The sequence below is a fragment of the Camelus bactrianus genome, chromosome 34 (genome assembly GCF_048773025.1).
Source record: "Camelus bactrianus isolate YW-2024 breed Bactrian camel chromosome 34, ASM4877302v1, whole genome shotgun sequence".
Classification (NCBI taxonomy): Eukaryota; Metazoa; Chordata; class Mammalia; order Artiodactyla; family Camelidae; genus Camelus; species Camelus bactrianus.
In genome coordinates this window covers 5,917,787-5,939,441 of record NC_133572.1, presented here as the reverse complement: position 1 = coordinate 5,939,441, position 21,655 = coordinate 5,917,787, and the positions used below count along the sequence as shown (strand labels likewise).

Sequence of the window (21,655 nt, the reverse complement as noted above, 5' to 3'; positions counted from 1 at the left end):
CAAGACCAATTTTCATCCTTTTACTGAGGAGGGAAAAAAAAAATATTTAATATTTTTTGTTGTATAAGGAATAGCGCCTAAGGCAGGTACTTCTACGCCTGACCTCAGCCCCACGCGCTCCTGCTTTATAAAGCTATAGGACAGAGCAGAGTAGGAATGGGAAAGGGAGGGCAGAAGACAACAGATAATAAACTGGAAGGGAGCAGGGGATGCAGAAAGGATGGCAACCGCCACGTGCGTGCCAAACAGTCCCTGCAGCTAATCAGGACGGTGCCAGCCAAGTCTCTGCCCTGGCTGGTGACCCTGCCACGGACGCAAGAGAGAACGTTCAGTACTAAGGGAGGGACAGCACAACTCAGCCACAGCTACAGTCGGACAATCCAGAGGGAAGAGGGGGCACCGGATTCTGCTACTTGTGTCACACAAGCTGGAAAAACCCTGCCTCCCGCGCGGCTGAGGCACACCTACATCCCAGCCACCTCCTGGCCCCCGGCACCGTACACTCCTCCTCCTGGAGGACCGAGACCCTGGCTAGACACCCCGCTCTGGGATAAGGCTGAGCAGTCCTAGTCCTCCAGACTGCCTCTTTTGTAAAGACTGGATCGGGGGAGGTGAGAATGGTACAGATTTTAAAAAACAAAGTAGAACCCAGAGAAATGTCAGAGCTGCCGCCATGTAGCACCAGCGACCAAGCCTCGCACTGTTCTTCCCCGTCTCAGTAATCCACTCTACGGAAGGTTTACATAATTGGAACAGCTCTTTCTTCCCTGTGAAGTCTGCTGACACCAGGTCATAACCTGGACAGTGGGGAGTGTCTGCCTTGGGCTGGTTTGTGCAAGAGGGCCACCTTAGGTCTCCTTGAGGACATTTATCTTGGCGCAGATCTTGAGGGCCGGGCCCAGCTTGATGTTCATGGCACTCATGAGATGTTCCTCTTTAAGTAATAAGAGGGCCTGTCCATCAATCTCCTGGGAACGAAACTCCTCTGCGATCTCTTGGCAGCCTAGGAGGAAACGGTGGGAATTAGTATGAGGAGCTACGTGGTAGCACCAGAGTGCCTGTCCGAAATCCAGCAGTGCAGTGGCCTGAGATGGCAGGCTTCGGGAGCAAACTGAAATCAGAGAGAACAACAGGAAAAAAAGCTGAGATAAAGGAAGAACAACTAAGTTGTTCAACCAGGGGAATAAATTCAGATAACTTGAGGGGAGAAAGGGAGGGAGCAAGATATATACATTTTCTTTGATGCTGGTAAGAAAATCAAAGAGCCTTTGTGACATTTTAAGGGGCCAGAATTCTGACAAAATAGCAAGGAAGGTGGGGTGGTTTTCTGAAGAAAACCATCCCGTTGTCAAGAACAGTTTATAAACAATCCTGCCTTGAAGAGAGCAGGGCAACAGCGGCCCATGATGTCCTAACCCCCTTCTCCCCTGAACAAAAGTCTTTTATCCATGCCAGAGAGCCCAATGAGTCATACAGTAAAAACACGCTTTACCTAAAAACTACTGGTAAGAATCATAAGAGACGAAAATCCAGTCTTGCAAAACTGCTGACACAGCATAGGACAGTCAACCCAGAAAACCTGCGAGCCCAGGCTGTGGACCAGTCACGTGAGTAAATACCAAGAGTAGCGCCTTCATCATACCCTACTTAAGCCTCTACCTCTTAAGTCCATCAAGTTCCTGTTACAAAGGCCCTAAGGGATGACCTAAAGGAAACTGCAGGAAAACTAAGCACGCAGATGACCTGGGTTCCGCTGGGGAGGCCCGAGATACCTTGCAGGGAAGCGATGAACTCATACACCTCCTCCACGCTCCAGCGGCTAGGGTTACTGGACAGGAACACAGGGTTGATGCCGTGCAATTCTGGCGTGGGCGGAGCTGTACTGGGGTTCCCCAGGTCACGCTCTCCATGGCCAGCTCTCACAGATAAAGGCCCAGGAGATGTTGGAGAGAGTGCTTCATCATAACTGGAATTATCTGAACCCCGGCTGGAGTCCTCTTGACCCTACAGAATAAAATGCAGAACAGTGAGGTCATGAATGACGGTGCCCTGACATTTCTTTCCCATCTCCCCAGCCACTCTGGATTTGGGTTAATATGGGGCACAGAGAAAAACTAATCTCAATAATCTGCACTTCACTTGCAAAAGCCCAAAGTCACTAGCCTGCTCTCAAGTGCCTTTCAAGTATGAACTGTCACTCTCTTGATCCTCCCCACCTACCAACAACTGACCTAGAGTCCCCATACTCAAATGCAGTGGAAGGACTAACAGATACACGAGCCAGCAATCGGGTGAGAAGAGACAAGAGGGCAGAGTCTTCTGGAATTCAGAGTAATGCGATCAGTGTGGAACCAGAGTTCTGGTCTCGTACTTTTTTAACCTGGGCAAAGGGGTTGCCCTGTAGGAGCAGAGGAAGGGAAAAGGCCCATTTTAAAGGGAGCGGCTCACCCGGTGGCGCTTGCCCTGGATCTTGGCTCTGGCGATGTCGGAGGAGCTGCGGCGGGGTCCGCGCCGGCGAACACGAGCATAGTTGGCTTCTTGAAACTCTTTCATTTTTTTCCTCTTCAGCCGGAACTGGTGGCTACAGCTCACATTGTACCTACAGGGCAGAGCGGAGACAGGATGTCCCAGGTGCTTCCACAGGAGACCACCTGCCACCCTGCACTGAATGCGAACCGGTACTTTAAGGGCTGACTTGGAGAAGAGAATGAAAGCAGAGAAGGTGACATTAAGTATCAGCCTGGAGGTGGTCCCAGGGAAGGGGGGCAACCCTACATGGAGGAGCCAGCGCTGGGCTGAGGGCGAGGTGCCTGCAGTACCTCTTGGCGCAAGTCATGGAGCAGAATCTCTTGGAGCCGCGAAACTGCTCTGCAGGTGCGTACTTCCCGCAGTACTCACACTTCAGGAGGGCCGCCTTCTTGTCAAGCTCTGAAAACAAGGCATCGCCAGAGACTTTCCGTTGGTTTCTGCTGCCGTACAGGCCATCCTTAGGCCCGAAGCTGGACTCCAATTACTCCCAAGGTTTGCCCCCAAAGACCCGCACAACCTAACTGGGCATCCCTAAGACAAAGTTCAAGCTCCAGAACCTTTATGGACATGGCCACTTCCTAACCTGAAGCCAGACAATTTCCACTTTCAATGACTAACTTTATCCTAATTCATAACCTAAGATTTCAGACAAGACTGCATTTCTGAACCAGAGAGAGGAACGAATTACTAATGCCTGGAAAGATAAAAGATCCCTCTCCCACAGAAGTTTCCAAAAGGCGGGGGGGATGTAAACAAGACTCCTTAACATGTATGACATAATCTACAGTACAGAGAAATGGAAATTAAGAAATAGCCTGCTTTAAGATCCTCTTTTGAAAAAATATATCCTTCTAGTAAATAATTCAACAGATTGCTTTAGCTTGATAAAACCCCCCTAATCCTATGGAGCAACTTTTGTGTGATTCTACACATCCCAACAATATGGATTTCCGTGTGTGGAGGGACTTCACATAATTCCCACTTGAAATATGTAATTCCTATGTTACACTAAGATCTCCATCAGCCTCCTTCGCTAGATAGGTCTCTAAATAAATACTCACCAGCAGACGGGCTGTCCCCCCCTAAGGGGCCACCTGCCTGATTCTCGTTCAGCCCTGTGGTGAGGCCAGTCTGTAGTGGCTTCTCCGACTCCTTCAATAACTGAGAACAACCCACCTGTCCCAGAAAAAGTTCACAGTTAAGTAGCCTAATTCCTTTCTGCTTCCCTATGGCTTTCCCCAGCACTCCTAACCGCCTTGTCTTTGCCCGGGTCTCTGAGTTAGTGGCCAAGTCTGATGGGAGAGAACCAGTTCCAGTATGGTGATCTAGAATCTGTAACTGGCTTTTTTCACCAGAGAACAGGTTCCTACCTGGCTCTGTATCTTGTCCTTCTCCTCCCTAAGGTGCAGGGAACACTAGGAGTCGGCATGCCTGTGTTCTAGTCCCGGTTCTGCAACTCTCGGCACCCAGGAAAGTCCCTTCCCTTCTCTCCCACAGTTTTCTTCACTATAAAACAACCTAGTTTGTCCGACTGAACATGACAGCTCAAAGGTCACTTTCTTCCTTTTCCTCTCCTCTTCCCAACGTTTTCATTTTCTGGTCTACATATTCTTTCCTTTTCTCTACCTTCCTTCTTCACAATTAACCATACAAACAACAGGACTGAACCATTCTCTAATAAATAGTTCTGAGTCTTCTGATTTTAATGGAGTTTGAAAAGACAACAGTCAGACCAAGTCCCCACTTGAAAGCGCCCCCTTCTGGCCCTGCCCTCACCGGGAAAGGTTCTGCTCCCTCCTGGATAACGAAGCCTTCGATGATGTGGGTGAGAATCTGCGGCTTCACAATGGCCTGTGGGGGTTTCGAGTCACCCATCTGCCTGGACACCATGGCCAGTGTTGGAGGGGGTGCTGCTGGGGCAGGAGCCAAGGCCACCACATCGCTGCTTGGGGTATTGGCAGTCACGCTGGTCACTGGGTCAGCTTTCTCTGGAACACAAACACAGACTGAGGAACAGATATGGGATGACCTCACTGAGCCATCTATGAGCCAAGCCCGCCTGATCGTCTGCAGTGATACATGTTCCCCTTTGATCATTCACCCTGGAGTCCCTGTGACTGGACCTACTCATGTGCCCACCAAGTTCTACTGACTCAGATTTCTCCTTTAGCTCATTCAGAACTTCTCACTGCTGAGCACTCCAACAGCACTGCAGAGGGCAGCTACCTCCGAGACCACTCTTCTCTTCCATGGCCTTCGGGCTCTCAACTACTGGAGACGTCTTCGCAGGAAGCATTGAGCTCAACGTGGAGACATCATCTCTTTCCTCCTCAGACTCAGCCTTGCGTTTTACAGCCAATGTCTGGGGTTTGCCCTATAAAGTGAAGAACAGGAAGAAAAGATTTATGAGTGAAGGATAACAAGGAAAAACAATTACTCCCATACTATTAGAGAAAATTTTCTTAGTTTTGGGTTCCCCAATTTATGTATTTCCCACGGTATACTAAAATTTCTGGTCATTCCCAAGAAGTGTAACTTCTACATCAGGACCAAAAAAAACACATGATTTAGTCTTGGCCTAGACCTGGAGACTGGTTTCATCATGGCCCAACCAAGAACTGTCGTTTTTATAAAGATGGATTTTGGTGGTTAAGGCTATCTTGATTAACTCAGTACAAATCCTAAAACATAGAATTTCACTAGCAAATTTAGGAGTATGAAATTCTATTATATACATCAATCTCTCTCTTACAACAGGAACAAATGCATGCCAGGATCTTAACCTTCCATCAAGATCTGACTTCCTCTTACAACAAAGCAGATAAATACCAGTACCTTAACCTTCTCAACTCTTTATCCCCTTCCTAAATTAAGCTCTATTTCCACCCAGCCCCAGGTCCACTCAAGGGTGACAGTGCCCTCAAAAGCATCAGACGTCACTCACCGGCAGGTGCACAGACTGCATGTAGAAGGCGGCAGGGACCTGGGCTACAACAGGGGAGGAGGTGGTCACCCCACCCTTGACCACATGTGCTGTCCCCTGCACAGGGGCAAGGGTCATCCCAGAGGCCAACGTGGGAGGGCACTCCTGCAGCGCACCAGGAGCCTGGGATGATGGTGGCGAGGAGGCCAAATGGGCCTGACCAGGCTGCATGGTACCCGGCACCCCCCGGGAAGTGGGTACGGCAGCTGCCAGCTGTGCCAGCCCCAGAGCCTGGGCCTGGGCTGTGCCCGGCTGTCGGGTGCCCACAACTTGCACAGGGATATGGGGCGGGGGCTGCTGGGCAGCTGACATCTTCGCAGCCCCTAACTGAGGAGGCTTGATCGGGGCTACAGATGGTTTGGACTGGATGGGGATGGGTGGCTTGGGGGTTGGGTCGGGTGGGAGAGGCAAGGGCGAGGACTGAAGCATGGGCTGAACAACCAGGGTCTGGGCTTGCTGCTGGGACTGGGAAGGCGGGACCTGCGGAGCGGGGGGCACCGGCGGGGGCGGAGGGGCAGTGAGGGCTGCGGCCTGTGGCGGCGGAGGCGGTGGCTGCTGCTGCTGCTGGGCCAGCTGCAGGTGCGTGGCGGTGTGCAGGAGCTGCGACTGGCGGTGCTGGAACTGCTGCTGGTGGTGGATGGCGATCTGCTGCTGGATGACCACCTGCTTCTGCTGGAGGTGGATCTGCTGCTGCTGCTGAATCAGGGAATGGGGCTGGATCTGCGTGTAGGTGGCTTCAGGAGCAAGCCCACAGCGGAACAAAGAGGAAGACGAGCAGAAAATAATCGTCCTTTTAAATTAAAAGTAAAAACATCTTTCCAAAGCGTACCTAGTTCTGGACTGAAAGAGAGATGGAAAGCGAACCTGGGAGGACCTCGTTCACTCTTTCCTTCCAGTCAGACATCACCAGCTACCTCCAGTCTCAAAGACTCCAGGGAGGGAGCTTCCTTGCTCAATCATTTAACAGCCCTCAGTAACCTCTTCCACTTATCTAATTTTTATTCTCTTTGCTGTACTTAAATCCTGTTACCTTGCACTCAGCAAGGACAACAGCGGGCCCGTCCTCTCCAAGCTTAGACTCAGCTCCTCAAGCACTGAGTCCACGCCTTACTTATTTTTACATCCTGAGAACCCAGCCCAGGGCCTGGCACGTGAGAAACACGTAACAGCCACTGAAAGAATAAATGTCCCCAGAGATAAAGATGCCAACATCTTCCCACGAACGCCTGGTCTCCGGGATCCATCGGTTTCAGTCAACACCCAGAAGTCTTAAGAGTCAGCAGCCGGAGGCTCAGACTCTCCCTAGTTCCCTCCTCTGTAAGCTGGAGCCCCGTCCTGCCATGTTCAGAGGATGCACGTGAGAAGAAAGCGCGCGGGCAGCTGCGCGCAGCAGTGTGCGCGCACGAGGTCCGCGTGGCACAGCTGGTAATTAGCGCTTACGTTTCGGGCAGACGTTGTTCAAACAGAGCGACAAATAAAGCACCGGAAGCAAGGAAGGCAAACACACGCGTACCAAGTAAGGCACTCATACCTAGCTACCCACAGCCCGAAAGCAAGGACTAACTCTTGCAGGTCATGATCATTATTACTGTTATTTATTCTTTTTTTTTTAATCCTTATCATCGATACAGATGATCACAAGTTGACTATATCAAACTGTGGCTCGATTTGCTGGTCCTAAGTGCTCTTACACAGACTGTGCCCTCCACTGGGCCAACAGACCAACATCAAATAGAGAGTGAGGAGAGAATTCATCCCTTATGCTTAAATCACAGGGAGTCTGTATCCCTAGCACTTCCTGGAACACAGCAGGTAACTCAAAAAGAGCTGAGTGAATGAAAGGGTTGAGTGAAGAAATTCAAGAACTCAGGACCTGAGAGAGAGAAGACAAGGCCACATGCCAACTGACGGCTGCCCAGGGGACACAGACAAGGTCCATCTCTGTGACCTGGCCCCTGTCTCTCTGGACTAATAAGATCAAGGCCGATGTGATTCTCTTCCCTTCCACTGCTCCACGACCAAGACACGCAGGGAAAAAGGCAAAGATATGTACTCTGAAGACTTCACACAAGCTCCAGGAGGGTAACGGCATTCTGAGAGGCGACAGCTTACCTGAGCTAATGAGGGTCTGGCTGGGAGCAGGCGCGGCTGTCCGCGTCAGGTTCATGCCCACGTTCTGCTGGCCAGTCCCGTCTGCTTCCGCCTTCTTGGCCGCTGCGCTTTCAGCTTCTGTCTGGCTGCCCTGACTCACGGTCGCCGTCTGGGCTGCAGACAGGGGCTGCACCACTCCTGTGCCCTTCCTGGGACAGCTCCCACTACCGCCCATTCCTGCGGAAGGCAGCTGGCCCAAGCCCCCAGGCGCCTGGCCACCTCCGCCTGGACCAATGGACCCTGGGATGCTACTCCCACCGCCTCCACTGGATTGACTAAGGTTGAGGGACTGGCCGGAGGCCCCAGAGGAGGCCTGAGCCACAGCTAGGGCCTGGCTTGAGGCCTGGGAGAGGCTAGAGACAGGGGAGGCTCCAGGAGGAATGGCCTTCTGAGCAGAGCCTTGCATTTGGGGTCCTTGGGCTGAGGCCTGTTGGCTCCTGACAGCCAAGTTCTGCACCTGGAAGACAAGAAGAAAAAGGCAGACTGAGAAAGGGGGAACAAGGGGCACTAAGGTCAAAGATTTCTGGGGGGAAAGGGGGTGGGAAGGGCTAAATTTGGGAGTTTGAGATATGCAAATGTTAACCACTATATATAAAAATAGATACAATAAAGTTTTTAATATGTTTTGTTTAAAAAATAGATAAAAAACAAATTTCTTCTGTAATACAGCACAGAGAACTATATTCAATATCTTAACATTTAATGAAAAAGAATATGAAAAGAAATATTTGTGTGTGTGTGAGTGTGTGTATATATATATATGCATGACTGGGACATTGTGCTGTACACCAGAAATTGACACACTGCAACTGACTGTACTTTAGTTTAAAAAAATATTTCTGGGACTGCTCCAGAAGTAGTGGTGACAGCTTCAGACCCTCCACAGCCCCCCTCAACTCGTACCCCCACCTTTACAGTCACACGCACTGACGGCCTTGCAGGGGAGGAGCTCCTGAGTCATAGTGGATTTTTCGGTCTCCTTCATTCACTATCAAATCTATCACCAAGTCTGGTCATTTTATTCCTTCAAAATGTCTCAGAGTTTCTCTTTCCTCCCCTCATTCACTCAGCTTCCACCCAAATACCTGCCACGCTCCAGGTACTCCCCTGGATACTGGGAATGCACAGAAGAAAGACACAAGTCCCTGCTTTGAACGAGTACTTTCTACTAGAGAACAAGACACGGAAACCAATGACCAAGTAACCCTACGCACAGACGCGCGCACAGTGCCGTGGGAGCACAGAGGAGAAGGATTAACTCAGACGAGGCAGATTAGGGACAACGTCCTAAAACAGGCGATGTTTCATCTGAGAACCAACAGGTAATAGTGAAGGCAGAGGTTTGAAGACATAGGAAACAACATTTGCAAGACCACTGAGCATAGCATTTTTGGAAATTATAAATATTTCGTTATACCTGGGATGAGCTAGAGGCAGTGGCAAGAAATGGAGCTAGGAAGGTAGGCTGAGGCTAGGGAGGTCGGAAGAGGCCAGATCTTGAAGGGCCCAGTGCATGAAAATAAGGAGAGACTGAACTTTGGTTTGGAATCCGAAAGTTTACCCGTCCTCTTTGCTGTTACATTCCCAGCAGCTAGCACAGTGCCTGCCACACAGGAAGTGCTCGTAAGTATGGATGGAGAGAAGGCATGGGGGCACCTGGCTGAGTACAGGAAGCCACTGAAGAAGGTTAATCAGAATCATCAACGCTCAAATCAGTAGCTGAATGCACTCTCTTAAACACCGCTGCTGGAAGTGTGAATGAGCACCACCACTCTGGAAGAGAGTTTGGCATCACAGAAGTTGAACATTCGCACATGCTCTAACCCAGGAATCCCCGAGAGGCGCTCTCGCTGTGCACAAGGGGAGGCGTGCGTAAGGATGATCACAGCGCTGCTACCCATAGTGGCGAAGGCCTGGAAATAACCCAGCTTGCCGTTACCCGGAGAGAAGATGAATGAACTGTAGTGCATTCACACGATGGGATATTACGTACAGGTCAAAAATGAAAAAAGTACGATGACATGCAACAATACAAATGGATCTTGACAATAAGCTACTAAGGAAGCATTCCCCAAAACACTACATACACAAGTACCTTCTATACACACACACACACACACACACACACACACACACACAAATATATATGGTATGGTGTCTGGGATTTGCTTCTAAATAATCCCCAGGTGAAGGGAAGGGGCCTGGAGAGATGGGCCATGTGCTGATAAATGTCGAAGCTGGATGGTTAAGTACCTAGGAATTCATTTTCTTTCCTATTTTTGTATATGCTTGAAATGTTCCATAATAAAACAGACTTTTTAGAAATATACACAAAGGCAATAAAACTATATAAAAAAGGACACAAGGAAAGGACAAACCTAGGAATCAAAATGATCATTAATTGCCACCAGGGTAGGGACAGGCAGTGGATAGAACTGGGGGTGGCTTATATGATTAAAACTTACTGACAATAAACTTGAAAAGTGGGCCATGAATGAACCATTGAAGAGAGGATATCATGAACCAAGGGTTATGACTGATCAAATTCTGTACACCAGAGGTAGGTACAATTAAAAATAATCTTAGCAACAACATATACCTTCTTATTCAAAACTTATTCTGATAGTGATGTGGAGGAGGAGGAGATGTAGATAAGGATGAAGTCAAGAGACCAGTTAGGAAACGAGTACGATCAATTCAGGTGAAAAAGAAAAAGAACCCAAAGTCAGACAACAGGAGTAAAGAAGAAGAGGTAACAACTTTTGAGAGAGATTTACAAGAACCATCAGGACTGGGTGCTGGGCACTTAAATGTTATCTGGCAATTACATAGGGTTTTCTAATTGCCTTCCTTTCCGTTATGGCTATTTAAAACTTTCCTACCCTCCCAGGACCTCGGAACCACTTCCTCCTTCCCCTCTCACTGTCCACCCTCGCAGGGACCATAAAACTGTTCTGTGCACGAGACTTCAGCAGGTCCACCACCAAACCTAAAAGACACCCTCACCTGCATCAGCACCCCTCCCCCACTGCTCCCTCCTCTCCCTTCTCTCCTCCCTCCTATCAGAGGGCGGGAGGGTCCAGTCCCTCCTCCTTCTCAAGTGTTCTTTATCCATTCCCTCCTGTCTCTTCAACCTCTCCTCCACTGGCTCCCTGCCATCGCCAGGCCTGAACCCCGTCCCAACCCCAGCTTTACCTTCTTTCCCGTTACTGACAAACTCTTCATAAGTGTTTACAGTCACTGCCTTGACTCCCACCACCCAGTCATTGCTCAGGTCGCACTACCACCCGGGCTTCACTCCCCACAACTCCGCTGAAAGGGCCCTCCATCCCTAGCAGTAAATGCATCTTTCCAGCGTCTTCACTGCACTTGACAGGGGACCCCCTGCCACTCCTTGTAACATTCTGCTCCCCTGTCTTCTCTCTCTGTCGCGCTTTCCTGCTCCCCTCTGCCAGCTCATCACCCTCCGCTCAGCTTTGAGCTGCTCCATTTTCTAAGGGCTCGTCCTAACCCTCGGGGCTCCAGCTTGAAGGCTTTTCTTTTCTCAGTCCATACCAGCCCCCTAGGCGGTTTCAAATGCTTGACTCCATTGTCATCTATATGCCTCTACACTTGACTGTTCGCCTCCAGCTCAGACCCCGCGTCTGAGCTCGAGCACCACGTATACCAAACTGTTGACCCCACATCTCCTGGAGGGTGGCTCACAAGCACTTCCACTGGGCACATCGAGAAGGGAACTTCCCCCCAAGTCCACTTCCCTGACACTCCTCTGGCATCAACAGCACCGCCAGCCCCTCGCTGCTGTCAGATCCCAGCTCTGGCACGTCCCTCAGCTCCCCCATCCACCGGTCAGTCCTTCCTTTTCAATGATCTTCTAAGTTTTTCTCCAATCTATTCATTTCCTTCCATCTCCATGGCTACCACCTACTCCAAACACCATCTTTCCCCTAAACTGTTACAACACTGTTCTCACTCATACTCACACCATCTCCATTTATTCTCCATAGAGAAGCCAATAGAGTTCTTAAAAAAAAGAAATTTGTTTAAATCCTCAAGTCTCCATGTCCCTCCCATGTTTCCCATTGCCCTTCACATAAAGCCCCAAGTCCTAAAGTCCCCAAGTCCGGCAGGATGAGTTTCTCCCACCTCTCCAGCACGTCTCTGTCCCCATTTTCCAGGCTTCAAGAACACGATGGTTCTTCTTCCAAAGCCGCAAATACACAAAACCACTTCCCTCCTCAGGCCTCTGGACGTGCGGCCCCCCCCCACCTCCACCAGTCTCCTTCCACATCTATCCTGACTCATGTCTACAGGCCCCACTTAACTGCCACCTCCTCAGGGGGCCTTCTGGACTTCTACCCTCATCCCAAGGCTACATCTGGTCCCTTGCAGAGCACTCTGTACTTTCTAATGAAACAATTACTCAACCATTCGGGTGATTTTATCTTTTCAATGTCTGGTGCTTCAGTGATTTGTCTTCTCCATCAGTCTGGTGATCATGACCGTCCTGGACACCAAGGCTAAGGACCGCCTGCTATATCATGAGAATGAACGCTCTTTATGTCCAGGCACTGTTCAAATGCGTACACATAGCAACTCACTTAGTCCTCACAACACAGCCTGAGGTAGGTAGTTTATAACAACTATTTTATAGATGAAAAAACTGGGGGAAAGATGTTAAGCCATTTGCCTGGGTCACTGTTGGAATCTAACCCAATTATCAGTTTCACACTTTCAGCTGCTCCTCTGTCCCTCCACACATTGACACACGAATATCTGATGAACAGATGGACAAATGAAATAGCTGGCTGTGGAAGCAGGCTCCACCTCGACCTCTGACCCCACTGCTGTCACCACAGCCTAAAACAAAGGCCTGACCTTGTAACTAAATGACCCCAACAGTTTCTTAACAGGTTCCCTAATTTCTCCTTCTTTTCCAGGCACACGTTCCTAGGTGATTCTTTCTAAAGTAGTTTCCTGACCCTATTAACCTGCTGTTCAAGCCAGCACCACGCCTGGCACTAGGAAGTCACTTGGCTTTCAGAATTCCCCCGAACGGACCTTTTCCACCACAGGCCCGCTGTCTCCACTTTATCCAGTCACCCCCAACTCGCAGTCACATACATGACTTAGGCCTTTACACATGCTGTTCTCTCTCCAGTATTCTTCTTACTCCAGATCAGATCCTACCCATCCTTTAAGAATCTGCTCAAGTTCCCAAAAGTCACTGAAAAGAGTGCAGCCGCTCTTCCCTAAGCTCATGCGTCACCCGCCCTCAGTACCGTTTACTTTTGTACTTCCTTGTACTCGAAGCTCTTTGAAGACTTGACTCATATCTCTTCTCAGTCCTCCAAAGTTCCCAGCATATATCTGAGCACATCAGGAGAGAGAGCTCAATATTGACTTGCTGACCCATAAACTGAAAGAATGAGGTAAGTATTATGAGCTCCCAGGTTGTGTCCTATCCATAGAAGCTAAAAATCCAGGCTCTCTCCACGTATGTACATAGGCTGGAGCTAAGGCTGGGGAAGCACTGGCGAGGAAGACTCTACTGGAACACGGTGAGCAGAAACAGGCTGCTGAAGGTTGAGAGCCAGAGTAACTCATAAAGAGTAGGAATCAAACACCGCTCCAGCAACTCAGCCAGGTCAGCTTCACGTCTGTCTCACCAGAATGCTCTCCGCCACCCCTCATCTTCCAGAGGCAGTACTGCCAGGAGAATTAAGACTGCCACAGAGGGCTAAAAGAATGGGAAGGAAATCTGACCTGCATCAAGAACAAGGCTTTCCAGATCCATAGGGCTGTTTTCAGTCCAGTCTACCTCCCTTCCTAACTCAAGTAACTAAAAAGTTTTGAGGGATTCAAGTTCTAGAGGAATTCTGAAAAGTGGTGAAGTGGGAATGGGGTGGAAGGGTGGGCCCTGGTCCAGGGCCACCCCATCGCCCTCCCCAGTGCCCGTCCACAGGTCAAGTGGTCGCCACTGACCTGATCGGCATCTGTGTGGACTCCCGGAGACTGAGCAGATGGCGCCTCCTGCTGGACCGCGGCCACCGCCCCATTAGGCATCAGGATGAGCTGCGAGGCTAGAGGCACATTCCGGCCCAGGGTCCGGTTTACCTGCAATAGGTTTCCCAGCTGTGGCTGGCAAGGAGAGGAGGAGGAAGAGCAGAGGAAAGAGGACAAGAGGAAAAGAAGAAAGACAGAAGAAACGGAAGGGAAGGACCACAAGACAAAATAAACAGAAGATACGGAACAGCTAAGCCCTGCCCCTTGCCACACCAACCCAGGAGACCCCTATTCTCCATGTGCGATGACTCATCCAGAGGAAAACCTAGAACGTGTGCAAAACTATACGCTGATAACAAAGAGCCAAACATCAAAAAAGCTGAGATGACGAGGACTCTGGAGCAGGTGTTTACCTACAGTAAGTTGCTAGGGTAAGAGACAACGGAAGGTGGGTGCTTGGGCCACAGGTTTAAAGAGGAGACCGTATCTGATGCAAATTTACTCAAATATTAAGGTGAACAGCTTCTAACTTCTAGAGGTCGGTCAGGCACAGGAAGTAGACCGGCTTGTCTTAAAACATCTGGGTGACCATGACTAAGTAAAACAGCTCTCACTCCACCACTCGTCACAGAACGACCATGCCCCTGGGACAGCCGTGGCTGCGTCCATGTCTTACCCGCAGGTACATCTGGGCCTGGGACTGGTTGAGGGGCGGGGAGGTGGTGTTCCCCAGCAGCACAGACTGGGTCAGCGTGCTAGCACTGGGGGAGCTCACACTCTGGGATCGGCTGATGAGCTGGGCGGCCGAAGTGGTGGCCAGGTTGATCTGTGTGGTACAGAAAGGAACCAGGACTGAGGATCTGGGAGAGGCACAGGGAAATACACACGACTGACAACTTCAGGATGATGTGGTCAAGAACAGACTAGCTCACTGCCATAGAGTCAGGAGGACATGAATACCACCTTCCTACCTGCAGCTGGCATCCTGGCTGCTGCAGGGCATGACCACAGCACAGAAACCAGTCCCTAACCAGCAGCATAACAGTCGGGAAGGCAAAGCAACGAAATGGGACAGACGTTACTTCTCATTCAAGGGGCCAGAGATTAGTCCCTTTCCTGTGTTCCCTCCTCTTCTTCCCCAGGATTCTCCTCCTCCTTTCTTAGACCTCCTCCTTAAGACTCCTGTATTGATCCAAGTCACTCTCCCTTTTACTAGTATTCTCTACCTAAGAGCAGGAAATACCACTCGTGGCTCAATACACACTCTCAGATCAGCTGCACTAAGCAGTTTAACCCAGAGACCAAGGCCCACGGCGGAGGGCCTCTCCGCGGGGTGAAGCGGTACTCACCGAGGCCTGGGTGGTGGTGGTCTGCTGCTGAGCGGTGCTGGTGTTCGGGGAGCTGGCCTGCCGACTGGCAGCAATCGTGGCCTGTTAGAGGGGACGAAGACAAGAAAAAGCAGAGACAAGGAAGGTAAAGGCTCTGAGTCTTCCAGTAATAAATCACAAGCACAAAACATACGAGAGATTCCAGGCAAGAACTGAGAAACTCTAGTGTGGAGCAAGGGAAGGTGCATTCAACGTTACCCCATTTGCGAACCCAGTAACTCCCAGGTAACCCACCCGCAGCAGGCAGGCAACCGGTTCTCCTCCTCCCACCTTCTTTGAGGTGGAAGAACCTTTGGCCCAGTTACATCCTGAGCCACTAGTAAGTCCAGCCCAGAGCTGTCCAATACAAACAGAATGCAAACCACACATATAATTGTCTAGGATGGACATTTTTTAAAAGGTGAAAAAAAAACATGACAAATAAACTTTATTTAAGCTACTATATCTCATTTCAACATGTAGCCAAATAAACTACTGAGATTTTTTTTTCCACACTAAGTCTCTGAAATCCAAAATCATTTGGCACTTCTCAATGTGGACTGGCCATATTTTAAATGTTGGACGGCCACAGGTGGCGGGCTAACGGCCGCCATGCTGGACAGTGAAGGTCTAGCACACGGCCGTTCTGCCTCTCAAAGGTGGGCCTGCCACCGCCCTTCCTGCAAGCCCAGATGCTGGGCTCCTTCCCTCCTCCTGCAGGGGGATGGAAGGCAGAGGAGATCGCTTGCAGCTGGACCTAGTGGAAGATGCCGTGTGCCCCTGCCCACCTGCAGCGCCTGTCCCCTCCCTCCTGGGCCAGCGAGCTGCTGACCTCTCACCTGCTGGACGGCAGCCAGGCTGTGCAGCTGGGCATTGCTGAGCTGCTGCTGGAGCATGAACTGGTGGAAATACTGGGCAGCGTTGGGCTGACGCTGCAGCGCCTGCAGGGCCTAGGAAGGAAAAGAGGGGGTCAACCCACTTAGAAGGAATCGCTCCTAACTCCCCTTCTGTGGGACTCACTGTGACCCTGCGACAGAGACATACGGGAAGGAGAGAAACAGAGGAAGATGGGTATCCAGCTAAATCATCAACATCTCATGTGTCCATTTTTATATCAGAAACTTCACATAGTCCTCCAAAAGTGGAGAAGCAATTAATTCTGCTATGCTCTGTTCTTGAAAAGTGAAGCAGTGTAGCTCATATGCACTCTTATTTCCCAAAATGGAATCTGGAAATACATGATATAACAGAGAACTGGGACTAGCCTCGTTGAAAGTAAATGGGACGGTGACTAATGTAAACAGAGAAAGAAAATAGAAGATCCATGTTCTGGGGATACAACAAAGGTGACAGAGGCTTCGTGGGTTGAAAATGATAAAAAACAGAGTAAACAGTGACTTATGAAAGGCTGTATCAGGTAAAATTTTCAAGTAACTGGCATTTTCAAACATCTCCAGTATAATGCTAATGGGTGTTTAGAAAGATGATTCTGGTAATTCAGTTTCAGTGTTAATTTTAGGACTATGACTGTATTTTTTTTCTTTAATAATTAGAACTATTCTTAGGATGTGCACAGTTATTCTAATAGCCAAAAGATTTTTAGTAGAAGTTCTTAATTTTCATTACTTAGGGTGATTTACAAGAAAGACCAGACATTAAAAACCTGACAATCCATGAAGAGAAATAGTTAGAATCTAACTGCCTGAACTGAATGGTAGAAAAACCTTAGTTTAAAGACTGAACCTCACTCTGCCTGCTTGCTCAGACTGCTGTAAACTCCTAAGATTCTCAGAGCTGGAAGGGACCTCAGCTGTCAACTACTCCAGCTCCCCCAGTTTGCTGGGAAGGAGCTAAAGGGCAATTACCTCCCCACGTCCTCGCCCACCCAGAGCCGATACTCAGATCACAGCCCCTCCGAGCTGGGCCTCACCTGCACGGCCTGCCGTTCGTACAGTGACATCTGAGCTATCTGGGGCCGAGAGCTGCCCCCAGAGCTGGAACTCCCATTGGCGGAGTTAGAGTTCTGCTCACTCTCAGTCTCCATGGTAGTGGTCCAGGGTCCCCAAGGCCGGTGCTCTGACTCAAGACCTAGATGGAAGCAGCAAAGGATTAAAATTCACACCTGATCTCAAGCCAGTATTCCACCTTATCATTCAAGTTACCTAAGAATCTTCCTCTTCCTCCATAAGCCATGCTGTCTCGGGTTTAATAACTGTCAAATCTTCCATGCACTCTTATAACCCTATCTCCCCACCATCTTCTGAATCTTTGCAGTGTCTCAAAAGAAATAATCTTTACATGTTCCCTCAAGGCTGTCATTACACATAAAATGGCCAGAATGTAAGACGGTTCCTCACAATAGTAAGGCCACCTTACACCCCCTCAACACTTTTTAATAGTTTAAAATCTCCTCACTTAAAACATACTGTTACCTCATTTCTATCTGCATCTGTACCATCACTGTCAGCCTCAAATTAACAATAGTCACCATCTGCTGAGAAGCCACGAGGTGCCTCCTCTCCCTGGGCTAGGGTCTTCACCTCCATTCTCTCTCACAGCGCTTCAAGGTAAATGCGATTATCCCCACTTCACAGTTGTGGAAACGAGGTTTTCTGCGGTTAAAGAAGTTGTCCTAGTTGAGCGTCACATCTTTACACTAGGACATGCTTCTTCCAAACAAAAGGAGTCTGTCACTAAGGCCGCATCACTCACTCTGAGTACACGCTGTCTTCACTTTATAGGGAAGGAGCTTAGATACAGACACGTCAAACGTATCCCGGAAAGTTATAAAACCAGGAGGCAGAAGAGCTCGCCTAGAGCGCGTATAGCCCGAAGGGCCGCCTGGTCCCCGCTCAGGCTGCTAACACCGGGGCATGTCACTCTCCCTTCTTATACCTCAGTTTCCCCTTTTGCAAAGAGGGCTTCACAAATAAATGTAATACATCACTTTAACAAATGGCTTCCAGGTATTAAACATGTTAAAGACAGCAATGAAAATCTTCAAGAAAGTAAATTTCAGCTAAAGTGGTCGGAATTTACCTTTGGGGGGTCTACACTAAAATTTGCAAAAAAGAAACCAAGCAAAGAAACAGGAGATGAGAAGTAAGAAGAAACATGCCTTCAAAGCAGCACTAAGTGACAATTACTCGTTTTTGTTCATTTTAATTTGTCTCCTCTTTTGTTAAACCTAGACACTATATTCTCTACTTTTCAGGCGTGGAGCCACTATAAATATCGGGTCAGCAAATCACTATTTGATTTGGGAATGTAAACATCAAACCAGAATTTCTGCTAAGGGCTGTCTACAGTTTTATTACTGGTGGATCTATTATAATGATTGCATCCAAAACAAACAAACAAACAAACAAACAAAGTAAACAAAATCAAACCGCTTGGCCTTGGAAATAGAGTTGGGGAGATTTCTTATAATTCCTGTCCCAGTATCATCCGATCACCTCATTATCCCCCAAGAATTCTACCCATCTCTTCAGTTGCATTTGGGAATAGCAAATGTCACTGCAAGAGTGGATATAACCCAAGAAGTACGTAGGAGAAATCATATTGCCTTCAACTCTAGTCTCTCTTCTCCCCACATCTTTTGCCAAAATATCAAAGCACTAAACAGATACAGACCCATGAATCCTCATTATCAGCATGTGAAGAAAAAAAGTGGGTAAAGATTAGAGGCAGCATGGCATTGTTAAGATAGTTACAGATAACCGGACTTAGTTCACTGAACTCAGAGACATGAGACCCCTTTACTAGCTTAGAGGGGACATTAATTCCCACCTTCATAGGTAAAAATGCTAATAAACTGTATGATTCCCCCATCTCCCCCAAAATGGAAGTCTTAATTTTTTTTCAGATTGTGAAATAGAAAAAGAGGTGGAAATGGACCAACTTAAAGTCTTTAATAAAATCAGGAAAAACTGTCGTCAAAACCAGGATTCCTGGATCCCAGGCACATAAATCTATTCATTTGTGATCAGTGTTGGAACTGTAAAATTAAATACAGAAAATGAAGATAAGAAAAAGTTTGGGAGGCACAGTGAATTGAAATTTTCAGAATTAAACTGGAAGAGAAAGATTGAGAAGCTGAACCGTAGAGGTCCCCGGAATAACTAAACCATGGTCATCCTGAAAAGATGTTTGGGTGCGTGTGGTTGGGCTGGGTAGGAACACGGACCTTTGGAAAGCAGCTAGAAGAGAATATTGAAGCGGACCTAGTATTGGGCCTCCTGAGCCAAGAATTGGAGAAAATCAATTTCCCTTAGCGTGAAACTCTGTCTTGTAGGAAGGATGGGGCTTGGGAAGGGGGGCGGGAGAAGGGGGTTGGTTCGGGGAAGACTGTGCCGAAGAAAGGGAAGTAATCTGAAGAACGGGGAGAGCAGACGCCCAGGGGTCCTTGCTGGATCTAGAACCTTGGTGAGAATGAGGTTCCCAAGAGGAATCAAACACACCGGGGGAAGCGGGCCGACAGAGCGGTGCCAGGAGTGAAGTGACCCAAGCGAGCAGAGAAATGTGCTTACTGATAGCGGGGAGACGGGCAGGAGAGAGACAGACAGAAGTCAAGGAATCGGACGCTGAGGAACCCAGCGGACCATACAGGAAAAGCAAGGAGATAACTAGACAGCATGCTCGGATGGGAGAAGCAAAGTCAGAGAAGGGAAAATGAATGAGAGACCGAGCAGTCAGAAGCAACTAGGGTGACGGACAGACAGCGGTGAGTACGGCGAAATGAATAGCGAGAGGGCTCGGACAGGCAGAGCCGAGGACCGCAGAGCGCAGCGCTGGAGGTAGGCTGGGGGAGAGACTGGGGGAGGTACCTGGGGCGTTCCACACCCGAGGTGCCTGGAGAAACATCCCCGCGCGGCCAAGCCCCCAGAGGTCCTGCCCCTGCGCGGCCGCGGCCGCCCGCTTACCTCGGCGCCCGGCTCTGCACCCGAGCGCTCCCGGGGGGCGTCCACCTCACGTGCCGGGGTCCCCGGTCGCCAGGCTGGGCGGGGGGCTAGCTCGGCCTCCGCGGCGGGCTCCCCTCGCCTCCTCCCCTTCCTGGAGGGGCGGGGGCGCCGAGGGCGGGGTGGGAGGCGCCCGGCGCGGCCGCGGCTCCCCGCCCCTCCCGCCGCTCCGGGGTGCGGGTGCGGGCCGGGCCGCGGCTCCGCCAGGCCTCCGGGGCTCGCTCGGGGCCTGTCACTTCCTGCCGGGCCGAGAGGGTGGGGGCTGCAGGCCGGGGGCTGCGGGCAGGGCTGGAGGAGGGGGCTGGCGGGGAGGTGCTTCCGGGGCAGCCGGACCCCTCCCCCGGCCCTCCCCCTCCCCTCGGCGCCCTCCCCCTCCTCCCTCCCGCGCGTCCCTCGTTTCCTGCCGGCGCCCGTTGCCATGACGACGCCGCTGCCGGGCCTCCGCGCTCTAGGCCCCGGGGTTTTTTTTTCCCTCTCTCGCTCTCTTTCTCCTCTTTTTTCCCCTTCTTTCTCTCCGACTTCTGCTTGCTGGTGGGAGGGACGGAACGGAGAAAGTGCTGGCCTCTAGTGGGGGACTCGCCTCTCACAGAGCAGGAGAGGGAGATGGGAGAAGGGAGGGAAGTGACGTGAAAAAGGGGGGAAAAGAAGGGATTTTCTGCAGCTTCTGGGAATAAGGGATGGAAAGAAAGGATCAAAGGTACCAACAGGCTGAGCAGGAGAAAGCCAAGCAACGACTCTAGAGAAACGACAGACGGGGAAAGGAAATAAAGCTGAGGAAAGGGGAGAGAGAGAGAGAGAGAGAGAAAGAAAAAGATTGAGGAAAAGGAGAGAGAATGTTGATTGTTTAATCTTTCCCCTCAACTCGGAGAAGGCGGGAAAGCTGCACAGAAACAGTGAACCCATTAGGAGTGGACATTCCTTTAAAAGCAGCAGTTTAGTAGAACTTGCTTTGAATAACACATTTAAGCCTGTTACTTCGGGCGTTTGATGTGCATGTGTGTTCTAAGATTTTAATGTGTGTGTAAAAGAGACGACAAAAACAAGGGAGAAGGCAGGGGTATGAAGAAAGGAGAACAATAGGGCTGCGTTTGGGGATGCTGAGCATTTGATGAAGCTGTGGCCTTTGTTATTTTATACCAGTTTTTAATTCTCTTAATCGTTTGAATATTCAGCAAGTATTTCTAGAACACCTACTGTGTGCAGCCCCTGTTTTGGAGGCTTGGATTACATCAGTGCACAGAACAAAGACAACTGCCCTCATTAACCTTTACAGATTGGGCGAGGGGCTGCCTTGTGGATAAATAACTAAGGTGGATGCTTTTTCTGATGTTATCATAGTTCAGTAACTATTTTTATGTCTTTTCCTGACCTCTGTTCTAGTGGGTTATTTTCTTTGTCAAGGAACTGTTCATTTTCTCCTTAAAGGAGCCCATGCATGATTTATTTTTGGAAAGAAAATAGAAGTATTCTCTTTGTTTATCAATTAGATTCATTTAGATTTGCATTGAGAGAGGTATGCTGGGATTCCCGGCCCTTAATTTGTGGTAGCCAGATTTATGTCAGAGAAAAATCTCAGCCAGGCTTCTAGGAACCAGTCAGACAAGTATGCGAGGGAAGAAACCGGAGGGCAGCCAAAGGACTGGAAGAGCAAAGATGTGAGG

General features: G+C 49.6%; 1 protein-coding gene and 1 long non-coding RNA gene across 6 annotated transcripts in view; one reads left to right on the top strand and one right to left on the bottom strand.

The window, feature by feature from the left end:
* Window positions 1-6: 6 nt before the first annotated feature.
* On the bottom strand, window positions 7-20,096 carry PHC1 (polyhomeotic homolog 1). 5 transcript variants are annotated; one of them, XM_074357530.1, is made up of 15 exons: window positions 19,959-20,096; window positions 16,967-17,124; window positions 15,876-15,986; window positions 15,019-15,099; window positions 14,346-14,495; window positions 13,649-13,804; window positions 7,625-8,120; window positions 5,474-6,246; window positions 4,756-4,903; window positions 4,306-4,517; window positions 3,591-3,705; window positions 2,820-2,928; window positions 2,449-2,599; window positions 1,773-2,004; window positions 7-1,003 (listed from the first exon to the last, which is right to left on the bottom strand). In XM_074357530.1, exons 2-15 carry the CDS (start codon window positions 17,078-17,080, stop codon window positions 849-851), a joined length of 3,003 nt encoding a protein of 1,000 aa, XP_074213631.1. In that variant the 5' UTR covers window positions 17,081-17,124; window positions 19,959-20,096; the 3' UTR covers window positions 7-848. The 5 variants fall into 5 exon arrangements, with proteins under 5 accessions (XP_074213631.1, XP_074213629.1, XP_074213630.1 ...); XM_074357528.1 differs by lacking the exon at window positions 19,959-20,096 and adding an exon at window positions 17,525-17,633; XM_074357529.1 differs by lacking the exon at window positions 19,959-20,096 and adding an exon at window positions 17,525-17,633 and having other exon boundaries at window positions 13,649-13,780.
* LOC141575915 (uncharacterized) overlaps window positions 18,637-21,655 on the top strand; it is a 26,358-nt gene continuing 23,339 nt past the window's right edge. Inside the window, exon 1 of the long non-coding RNA XR_012504015.1 lies at window positions 18,637-19,832. This is a non-coding gene — a long non-coding RNA (uncharacterized LOC141575915). The remainder of the gene's footprint in view (window positions 19,833-21,655) is intronic.